Source organism: Rhinolophus hipposideros (genome assembly GCF_964194185.1).
Source record: "Rhinolophus hipposideros genome assembly, chromosome: 15".
Classification (NCBI taxonomy): domain Eukaryota; kingdom Metazoa; phylum Chordata; class Mammalia; order Chiroptera; family Rhinolophidae; genus Rhinolophus; species Rhinolophus hipposideros.
Genome location: NC_138061.1, coordinates 66884722 through 66896125, shown reverse-complemented (window position 1 = coordinate 66896125; position 11404 = coordinate 66884722). Strand labels below are relative to the sequence as shown.

General features: G+C 43.7%; 1 protein-coding gene across 7 annotated transcripts; it reads right to left on the bottom strand.

Annotated features, from left to right (window-relative positions):
* Positions 1–4374: 4374 nt before the first annotated feature.
* ZNF32 (zinc finger protein 32) lies at positions 4375–9140 on the bottom strand. 7 transcript variants are annotated; one of them, XM_081075310.1, is made up of 4 exons: positions 9046–9126; positions 7048–7109; positions 6511–6650; positions 4375–5288 (listed from the first exon to the last, which is right to left on the bottom strand). In XM_081075310.1, the coding sequence occupies exons 3-4, from the start codon at positions 6578–6580 to the stop codon at positions 4537–4539; spliced, it is 822 nt and encodes a 273-aa protein (XP_080931436.1). In that variant the 5' UTR covers positions 6581–6650; positions 7048–7109; positions 9046–9126; the 3' UTR covers positions 4375–4536. The 7 variants fall into 7 exon arrangements, with proteins under 7 accessions (XP_080931436.1, XP_080931437.1, XP_080931434.1 ...); XM_081075311.1 differs by having other exon boundaries at positions 8704–9058; XM_081075308.1 differs by lacking the exon at positions 7048–7109 and having other exon boundaries at positions 9046–9140.
* Between the last annotated feature and the right edge of the window lie 2264 nt (positions 9141–11404).

Genomic DNA, 11404 nt, shown 5'->3' with positions numbered 1-11404 from the left:
CCTTGTCACACCCTCACTGCCCGTGTTGCGCTGGACGTGACAATTACCATATTATTGACTATATTCCCTGTGCTTTGCTTTATATTCCCATGAGTCTTTTGTAACTACCAATTTGTACTTCTTAATTCCTATGATTAGTGTTTTGGATTTCTTCAGATAAATATCCAGAAGTGGAATTGCTTGGTCCTAAGGTAGTTTTATTTTTAATTTTTTGAGGAACCTGCATACTGTTTTCCATAGTAGCTGCACAATTGTTTTCTAGTTTCATAGCATTGTGATTGAAGAAGATGCTTGATATGATTTTAGTTTTCTTAAATTTATCGAGACTTGTTTTGTGGCCTAACATGTGGTCTATCATGGAAAATGCTTCATGTGTGCTTGAAGGGAATGTATATTCTGCTACTTTGGGGTGAATATTCTAAATATATAAATTGAACCCATGTGCTCTAATGTGTCATTTGAGGCTGCTGTTTCCTTTGGTTTTCCACGATTTTTTCTTTGGATGATTTCTCCATTGATGCCAATGGGTGTTAACATCCCCTACTATTACTGTCTTACTTTCTGTCTCTCCCTTTATGTCCATCAATATTTGCGTTATATATTTAAGTGCTCCTATGTTGGGTGTGTAAATGTTTACAAGGGCGTTATCCTCTTGTTGTGTTGTATCATTTATGAAATGTCATTCTTTGCCTCTTGTTATAGCCTTTGTTTCAAAGACCCTTTTGTCTGATATATGTATTGCTATCCCAGATTTTATTTCCATTTGCACTTATTTGAAATATATTTTTCCATCCTGTTACTTCAGTCTGTGTGTGTTTTTCAATCAGAAGTGAGTCTCTTGTAGGTAGTATATATGTAGGTCTTATTTTCTTATCCACTCAGCCACACTGTCATTTGATTGAAGTATTTAACCCACTTACATGTAAAGTAATTATCAATAGGTATGTAGTTATTGCCATTTTATTCATATTTTTGATTCTTTCTTCTTCCTTTTCTTTTAAAAAGTCCCTTTAACATTTCTTGAAATACTGGTTTTGTGGTAATGAACCTATTTAGCTTTTTTGTCTGGGAAGCTCTATATGTCTCCTTTGACTCAAAATGATACCCTTGCTGGGTAGAGTAATCTTGGTTGTAGGTCCTTGCTTTTCATCACTTTGAATATGTTATGGCAGCCTACAAAGTTTCTGTTCAGAAATCAGCTGCCAGTCTTATGGGAGCTCCCTTGTAGATAACTAGCTGCTTTTCTCTTGCTGCTTTTAAAGTTCTGTCTTTGTCTTTAACCTTTGGCATTTTAATTATGATGTGTCTTGGTATGAGCCTCTTTGGGTTCATCTTGTTTGGGACTCTCTGCACTTTCTGGGTTTGTAGGTCTATTTCTTTCACCAGGTTAGGGAAGTTTTCGCCCATTGTTTCGTCAAATGGGTTTTCAATTCCTTGATTTCTTGCTTCACTTTCTGGTACCTCTTTGGTGAGAATGTTGATATGCTTGATGTTGTCCCAGAGGTATCTTCAATTATCCTCATTAAAAAAAAAATCCCTTTTTCTATTTGCTGTTGCAATTGGGTGTTTTTATCTATCTTGTCATCCAAATCGCAGATTCGATCCTCCTCTGCTTCGTCTAATCTGCTGTTGATTCTATCAAATGTATTCTTCATTTCAGTTATTTTATTCTTCATTTCTGTTTCTTTTTCATGTTTTCTATCTCTTTGTTGAAGTTCTCACTATTTTTTTCCTAAGTTCATTGAACATTCTTATAACCAGTTTTTTGAACTCTTATCTAGTAGATTGCTTGCCTCCATTTTGTTTAGTTCTTCTGGAATTTTGTCCTGATCTTTCATTTGGGATATGTTTCTTGGTCTCCTCATTTTACCTGACTCCCTGTTCACCTTCCCATGTGTTAAGTCATCCTGCTACATCTCCCCATCTTGGTAGAATGGCTTTATATATTAACTGTCTTGTGGAGCATGGTTTCACGGTCTTCCTGGTCACCTGAGCCGAGTGCCACAGGGGTTGTCCTTTGTGTAGGTTTTGTGTGCCCTCCTGTTGTAGTTGAGCCTTGATTGTTGTTAGCGTCTCAGTGGGTGGGATTGACCCTCTGACTGACTGGCTATGAGGACTGACCTTGACTACGCCAAATGTGCTGTTGTGTCAGGACTGACTCCATGGAGTGTGAGTTGCTTTAGCTTGGCTCTGGTGCCTGCTGAGTCCAACCTTTGGGTTTATCATTTGTGGAGCTAATTGGATGGTGCTCTGGTGTGGTCTGAAGCCAGACACCAGGTGTGTTTTTTCTGGGGCCTCCTGAGAGGGGCTTTTTATAGGCCAAATTTAGCTGCTTGTGCCTTGTCCAGGGCCACCTGGTAGGAGCTACAAAGTGATTTACAGTTGGTAGCTGCCTCTTTTGGGCTTGGAAGCACCTGGGAGAGGCTATGCTGCAAACTGAGGCTGCTTGCCACAAGTGCTGGGTTTGGGACCACTTAGCAAGAGATATAGGGTATGCTGAGCCTAGCTGCTGCTTGTATGGGGTTTGTGGACCTTTGAGAGATTTTAGGAAAGTTTGCAACATGGGCCTACTCCAGAGACTTGTGTGGAAAAGCTGCTTAAATAGGTTCAACCCTGTGCATGAGTTGGGTGGGAGAAGGTCTCAGCAAATCACCGGGGTGGCACAAGTGGTGTTAGCAAGGTTAATGGAACTTTTTGCCTGTCTGCACTTGCCGGTGGGTGGGGTTAGGTCTCAACAAAGGAACAATGGCACCTGCCAGCCCTTCCACCTGCTATTGCTGGCTGTGTGTGTGTGTGAGACTCAACAATGGAACAATGATGTCTGTAAGAATTCTGTCCCAGAGAAAGCTGCCCCATCCAGCCCTTGCCCTGCAGCCAAACAAGTCACTTCCTCCCCATATGTCCCTGGCACTTTGCTGTGCCTTTGCTGGAGCTTAGAGCTAGTGTTTATAAGCAATTGAGTCTGTTCTTTAGCCCTGTCGGAGGATATTTGCATCTACAGCAGTCCTCTTATCTCACCCAGATGGAATCTATGTTGATTTTTCACAGCCAGATTTTGTGGGGGACTCTATTACTGGCACTGGTGCTCTGGGCTGGGGATCCCAGTCTGGGGCTGGGTCCCCTCACTCCTTATGGAGGACCTCTGCAGCTGCAATATCCTTCTCAGTCCTTAACCACCACACACGGGGGTGGGGCTAGGCCTTATTTGCATCTCTGCCCTTCCTACCAGTCTCGAAGTGGCTTCTTTATGTTTTTAGTTATAGGAGTTCTGTTCAGCTAGTCTTCAGGTGGTTCTCAAGAGTGGTTTTTCTGTAATTTTGTTGTAATTTTGATATGGTCATGTGAGGAGGTGAACACAGTGTTTATCTACTCCACAATCTTGACCGGAAGTCCTTATCATTCATTGTTTTAATTATGTAAATGTTCAGCATGAAAATTTATAGATGGCTGTTAAAAAAAGGAATTTTCCCCCAAACCAATTTCTTCTCTCCAATATTCTATGTCTCATCCACTATAGGTAAAAAAAAAAATTAGAGTGGATTAGCTTTATAAATGTGTGTGTGTGTGTTTGTGTGTTTGGGAGGAAGAGTATAGTGTTGTTGGACTGGAACTTCATTATTGACTACAAATCTGGACTTATTAATAAGGACACTTATGTCCTTTCTGGGTGATTTCAACCCTGAGATATTGCTACTGTTGTCAAAAAAGGGAGTGAATGTTGTGTCTGCCAGGGAGACGTCAGTTTAATAGAGGGAATGATAATAGGCTTAGGATTTTCAAAAAATTGCAGTTTCTTTTTGTTGGCTATAGGCAAAATATCTCTACCCCAGTTAGCAGTGGAGGATTGAAGTAAATCACAGTGCATAGACTCCAAAGCTCTGCAAGCTTAAAATCTTCTTTTGTAAGGAAAGTCTAATAGGGCCTCTGCTATGGACTTGGACAATTTGTTAGAATATGTTTTTGGGTGGGGGGGGTGTATTACCCAGGTAATATAATGTTCAATAAGAGGATTATTAAAGTATTATTATTATTAAAGTATTATAAAAAGTATATAAAGTATTATTAAAGTATTATTATTATTATTATTATTATTAAAGTAGTATTATTAAAGTATTATGAAAAAAAAAAGTATTATTATTTTCCTTATGGATTCTGCCTGGTCATCTTGAATGCAAAACAAAATTAATTTGAATATGTAGAGAAGCTTGGGATTGATAAAGGGCTGCTTATTTTTTTAAAGGCTGATGGTTTCAACTTAAAATTTTAAATCTGTATCTGCTATAAACAGAAAAATCTCCATGTGTGCACTAGATTAATGGAAGTACCTTTGGGAAGTGAGATCAAAATAAACTGAAAGAAATTATGAAACATATATGATAATGATAATAAAGAAGACATTTATTTTTCTTTTGGGGGAAGGAGAAAAGTCAGTTTGCTCTACCCAATGATGGTTTTTCTGAGTCTCCATTCACTCCATAGAATTGGATAGGCTGCTTGATCACAGAGGATTTTGTACTCTTAATTCATAAAGAGAGGTCAAAGGGTGAGCCTTTGTGGGCAGCTTCGCTGGTGCACAGCTAGACTTCCTCTCTGAGTGAAGCTTTTTCCACATTGACCACACAGATATGGTGTCTCTCCTGTATGGATTTTGCCATGCAGGATACAATTTCCCCTGGTATGGAAACTCTTCCTGCATTGTGCGCAGGCATAGGGTTTCAGACCTGTGTGGACTCTGATGTGAACAATTAAGCTTCCTTTCTGACTGAAGGCTTTTCCACACTGATCACATCTATAGGGCTTCTCACCACTGTGAACTCTTCTATGAACAGCAAGGTTACTCTGATTCCTGAAGCTTCTCTGACAAATAGCACACTCATAGGGTTTCTGTCCAGTGTGGAGTCTTTCATGAACGGCCAGACTACCTCGTTGACTAAAGCTTTTACCACACTCCTTGCACTGATAGGGCTTCTCGCCTGTGTGTATTCGCTGATGTGTAACAAGATTGCCTTTGGCCCTGAAGCTTTTTCCACAATGGGTACACTCAAAGGGTTTTTGACCAGTGTGGATTCTCTCATGTAACGTTAGACTACCCTTTTGCCTGAAGGATTTTCCACATTCCTGGCACTCATAGACCCTCTGTCTCACTTCAGGTGCATCTTCTTGTAGTGTCTTAGAATCTGGCGATTTTTGTTCCAGCTTCTCTCTTCTGAATGAATTCTGGAAATCCCAGCTTGAGGATCCTGTGGCCTCAGAGTGATCATATTTATGGTGGGCTTCTGTCATCACATCTGATAAAATGAGAGGGAAGTCATGTAAGATGCAGCAATATGCTGAGTGAAAGAATAGGGAAAAAGAAACAATGCTTTGAGTTCTTATTATGTGCCAGACATTATACTGTGAACATTGCGTAAATAATTTAATCCTGAAAACAATCCCATGAGATTGCTACAGATAAGGAAACCAGAACATACGGAGGTTGTCAAAGGTCATGCAGGTAGGTAAGCATAGAGATGGAATTCAAACACAGGCATGCTTCACAGCAGTATACTGCCTCTGTATTTTGTTTAGTATAGGCTCCCAAATAATCTTATGGAGTAGACGTGAATACCTCCATTTTACAGATAAGAAAACATACTCAGAAGAGTTAAGAAAACTATACAGGATTACATAGAATCCTAAACCCAAAAGTTTTATCTGACTCTAAACAGGCATGGATTCAGGTTGTATAGGGCTTAAAGCTTTAAAATGTTAGAGGCACTCCATTAAGAAAAAAGTATAAAAGTAAGGACAGGGCTTTGAAGAGACCCATACAAAGGAGGGGTCCTGAAACTTAGATTTCATTAGCTTCATGAGAAATCCACTTCAGACGTCTAATTCCTTCAACCCTGCAGTGCAGAGCTTATTGTCCCATTTTACAGATGAAGACTCTGGAGTTCAAGGAAGTTAAAAAACTTGTCTGATACCACAGATAGAGCCAGAAAAATTACAGAATTTGATCCAAGGAATTTTCCCTTTAAAATTCATGCTATTTCAGTCTACTATGCTATGGTGAAATCAGTTTTGGTTTTGAAGTTATTCTCAAACACTTCCTATGCAAATATTGACATTGCATCTGAATTTTTCAATATTGCCTTACATTTGAAACTCCTAGTGCTCTTTAAATATGGGTCCATTTTCTCCCTACTAACAGTTTTCTTGGAGTCATCCTAGGGAGATTTTCTCATTGTTCCTCTCCTTTACCCTTCCTTACTCAGTGATTGCACTGAGATTTAAAGCAGCTCATTCATTCTCTGAGATACTACTACAAGTTTACCTCCACATCAGGTTTGTTCTGCAGTTTCTACTGTTATTTCTGACTCCAGCTTGCAGGCTTTCTCTGTAACCCCCAGGAATGGTGAACTCCACCAAAGGAATGTCTCCTCTCTTCCTCAGCTTGCTGACCAGTGCTGAGGACATGGGCACTGTATACAGTGAGCTGAGGGCACCCAAGTGATCAATTGACTCACTCACTGAAAAATGCTACATTCTGGGCATATCTTCCATGACAGTCCAGCAGGGTAGCTGTTGGAAATCCAAACATGTCCCCTCCTGCTGTATGACCTTAATCACCACCTCTTCATAGGATGCTTCCATGGGCTGTTCTTGAGCACCTGAGGAGGGAAAAAACCAACCAACCAAACAAAAACGAACAGGAAAGAACAGGAGAATCGATGAGTGAAAAGGATAAAATCAGTAGGAACTCCAGTTTGGTATATGAGTAAATGGAGGAACTCTGGTTTGCCTGATGTAATATTAATCACCAATACTATAACTGCAAAATGGACTGAAAGGTACCATGACCATACACAAATGAGCCCAGGAGGAAGCAGGAGGTGGAAAAGTTGAGAGCACATAAGCACACATCCTTCCTGCCAATCCCAAGATAATGGTCACTCCTGTTGTTCCTTAGCCTTGGCATGTGATTGGGATCTTCCACTTCCTTCCCCCATCTAACCATCTGCTATTTTGTATAGCCACCAAAGGAATTCAGAATCTAAAAAACTCAACATTTCAGCTTTCATGATTGGTTCTGTGATGGAAATGTCTCCAGCTCTCCTCTTCAGTCCCCCCTAGGTTATAAGGACAGAACAAGAGATTTCATGTTACCTTTAAGCAATTCTTAGGAGGCTCCAGACCCAGACCCTCCCCTCCCCTACTCTTCAAGATAATGAGAATACCAGTTCTGAGGGAACTGTACCAGTAAATGTCAATATACTTGGAAGAGGAAGACCTACTTTGGACTCTAAAACATTGCCGAAAGCACTCCAATTAGGCTAAATAACTTGCCCAAATTCTCAGAGCCAGTAAGGAGTCAAGGTGGAACAAAGATTTAGATCCAGGATTTTCTGGATCCACAGCCTATGACCTTATACCAGACAGTTCTCTAGTTCTTCATCACTAAAGAGCTGGCGGAAATTCGTATAAAATGGAACAGAATGGAACAGGGCTTGACCAGATTTTACTACTATTCTAGGTCCTAGGAATCCTCTCACCCCACATTATCTTTTTTTTTTCTTTTCTTTCTTTTCTTCTTCTTTTTAAAAAAATATTCTCTTCTTACCTCAGGACCCTAAGTACTAAATTCTTACACTTTATACAGTGGTTCAATGTATAATCTTTGTTTCCCTCTAATATGTTCCATCAAATGCTGGCTGCCTGATTTAATGAAATAGCAGTGTAATACTACAGTTCTTTGTTTTGTTAACTGAAGACCTAGTCTTCTTGTTAACTGCACCTTCTGCTACCCGTTGACATGACTGAAGAGGCATTTTAAACTCTTATCTTACCTCCAATTTGGAGTACGGGCTACAAAGTAATCCCCTATCAGAGTGCCAGGACACTACAGGACTTTCATTTGGAAGTTCAAGGTGTTACTGCTCAAAAACTGCACATCCACCAAGAGTCAGTAGAAAGTACTTGGCACCTTTTGCCTGAGGTTGGACTCTGTCCCTGAGGAGTCCAGCAGACAGAGTTTGGTCAGAACAAGTGGGTAGAATTTATAGCTGTGCCTCTCCACATCTGTGACATTTTCAACAAGTAATAACTCAGCTGTATCTCAGGAACCTCCTCAATTAATAGAGGGTAACTGTCTTACTTTACTGCCTAGATCAGGTCTGAGGAATCAGTTTCCTGAAGATTTTGGAGAAAGTGGCTTTATAATAGAAAATATTGCTTTTCCTATCAGAAAGTCTATTTATCCTTTGGAAAAGCTCAGATTTAGGCCATGAGAGACTTGGATTCTTTGCACTGGCTCCCTACTGCCCCATGTGACCTTGGACAAATAACCAAAGAGCCCTGACTCCATTTCCATACCGACTAAACAGGTTAATAACAGCATCATATTAAGTAGCTCCCGGGAGAATGAAAGAACCAAACGTGAATGGTCTCTGACATGACCTACAGATTTAAGGGTTAAAGTTGAAAGCCCTCAAAAGGAAAGGACGAGAAGAGGAGGTGACTTTGCTGTCTCGGAACCTCCTGGGGCATAGTTTCCGGATTAGGCGATGCTGGGTAGGGGTGATGATCTCCTCCACAAGCCTGAATTCACTGTGTGCTTTCTCCCATTCTCCACCCGGAGGAGTTTGTCCTTTCTCCATTTACCCTCCCTGGAGACTGCGCGTCCCTGTCTTCTGAACCCTCACCGCAGGCCCGGGGCACACCTGCCTGTGGCCGCCGCCTCCCGCGTCTCCAGGGTGCCGGGCCTTCCACACGCCCTGACCTACGGAGCGGCGGTCGGAGGGGCCTGTGCTCCTCGAAGCAGACTGTCCCTCCCGCCTCAGGCCCCCAGGCCTGCCCTGCGTGCTGGACCGCAGCACCCTGCTCTCCAGGCCAGCGGGACCCTTCTCTGCCGGCCGCAGACCGCTCCCTCGCGGCGGGCCTCCCTCGGGGCCCGGGCCGGCGCGGCCTGCTCAGGGTCGGGGGTGCCGCGGCAGGCCCGGGACCGGCGGCATGCTGGCATGGCCCGACTCGCCTGGGTGCTCTCACCCGGCCGGCGGCCTCACTCACCACAGCGGCGCGTGCCCGCAGATAGACAAAGGCCGGCGCCGAGCCCGCAGCAGCGCCGGCGCGAGCGGAACAAACTACAATTCCCAGGAGGCTCCGCGAGGGCCCGCCCGCCTGTCCGCGGGCCTTGGCGGCCCCGGCTTCCCAGAGCACTGTGGGAAACGTAGTTCGGCAGCGCCCAGCCGCTCCGAGGCTTCTTCACTGCGGCTCCCAGCCTGTCGCGCGGACTTGTCTGCCCACCAAGAGCCCAGGCGGTTGGGGCATCCTGGTGAGGCTGTCCGCTGAGCCAGGAGCTCGGGAGTCTAGGGTTTTTGGAGGCACCGCGGAAGGAAACAAAATCTTGGGGAGAAGTAGGCTGATAAAGAAGTCGGTTGATAAAGTCGAGTACTTAGGATTTATGGGTTGAGCGGCTGCACGAGCAAAGACTACGTGTTCTGTAATTAGGACTCTGAAGCACGGAGTACATATTTCAGGCGGAGACTGTGGGAAAAGATAATTTAGAACACCGCAGGGAAATTTCCAGGTCTGGGAGGAGGATGCTTCAGTCTGTCTGAGGGAGAACTCTTCCCTTCAGTTCCCTTCAGTAAGGATTCGCACCCGATAAGGGCAGGAGAGCAGGCTTTGCAATTGTCTTGAATTTGCATGTTGGCTCCATCACTGGCTACCTGCGGGACCCAGGACGGGCTTCTTACGTGGTAGGGAGCCCACGATAGGTTCAGGTGACAGTGACGGGGACCAGGGATGAAGGCTTCTTGGAAGGGCCAGGGTACAGGCCAGGCGGTCCCCTATCCTGTTCCCTCAGAGCAAAGGCAGGTATGAGAATGAACCCAGAAAAAACCGTTTTGCATGTACCCAATGAACTATGGAGAGAACACAGGATTTTCTAGGATAACAAATTAGATTTTTCTTAACTGAAGATGTGACTGAAACATTGAGAAATTGTAAGCCCTGAAAATCACTCAGCACCTGGGGCAAGAGCTTTACTTCATGGGGCTTCTTTGAAGAGTCACAGAAATACAGGCCAGTAAAGCCCCTGGCCTTGTAGCATGATACTGGGAGAGGGTAGGGTTTGCTTTTTAGCGACAATGAGATAGATACAGGCTCTCTAAAATGCCCCAGGCCTCCTTTACATGCACTTTTGTATCATCCTGGCCTTCCCAAGAGGGAACTGGTACGGGAGAGTGGCGTTACAGTTCCTCATGGCAGAAGCTACTGTTGTCTGGGACTTTCTCCCCTTTCCCATGGCCTTTCCCCTCATCCTGGAGCTCTTCTGCTCAGTGTCCTCTTTGGGATCCCTGCCTGCAGAGCTCCCACTTGGAGACTGGTGTATCTTTTTGAATGAAGAATGTTGATGTGTTCAGAAGGAATACTTCCTCTTTCTTGTCCTAGTCCTCTAACCAAAAGCCACTCATCTGTTAAACAAAACAAAACAATTTAATTTCACACAGTATACAAAAACATAAGTAATAAGTTGATTCCTAAATGTTAGTTATTGCTATTACTAATAACACATCGTTACTTAAGCTTATTCAACATGTATGTGCTAAACCCATTTTAAGTGCCAGGTACTGTGCTGGGTATTGGGGACACGAATGTGAACAAGATACACTCCCTTGTCCTAAGGAGGGAGTTAGTTGAGAAGACAAACACACCACCTTCCTCAAACCCCGGGCCAGCAGCCATCTCACAAAGTCCCTGAGTATGTAGTGGAAAGTGCCCTGAAGTCGCCCCTTCCTGACAAGCCCTTCAGCATGACTGCAGAACTTTCTTTGGTGCCTCCGTCATTTGTTCCAGAGTCAGACAGAGAAAGGGGTAGGGTACCAGGGGACAGGGTGCAATCACCATTCGCTTTCTCTTTCTTTCTAGATCAGTTACAGACACTTTTAGTTTCCAAAGCCTAGGGGAGTACAGCAAAGGCCAGTCCTCTTGCCTGTTTGGGCAGTGCTGTATGGGTGTCTCTGCTCCCTTCTCTTCCAAGGCTGTGTCATAAGGCTGCGTGACACCCCCAAAGCTCCAGGGCCCACAGTCAGTTCTTTTGCTGATAAATAGCACCATGTGCATAGAAGTCACTCTTGGGCATATGGGCTCTGCTGAGGTCAGGATCAGCTGTGGATGTTAAGAAAACTTTTAGATCCCATTGTGAAAGTAGATGATAAAGCTTTGGTGGGAAAAGGTGCCTCTAAAGGGGGGCTGAAGTCACTTTTCTCACTTAAATCTCCATAAATTCTCTTACAGAGTCTCAGGAAAGTAGACACATTGAATGCAAAGTGGGTGAGAAAGTGGTTAGGATTGGAGGTGATGAAACCCAATGCTCCCTAGGCACACTTAGCAGCCTTTACTCAAATCCTACCTCAGGCCCAGT

Bases quoted from the DNA above. Each gene is read 5' to 3' on its own strand.
- ZNF32 (XM_081075308.1), bottom strand. From the start codon at position 6,580: ATGTTTGGATTTCCAACAGCTACCCTGCTGGACTGTCATGGAAGATAT. The intron at 5,289-6,510 runs GTGAGTGAGTCA...TCATTTTATCAG, and splicing joins CCAGAATGTAGCATTTTTCA to ATGTGATGACAGAAGCCCAC.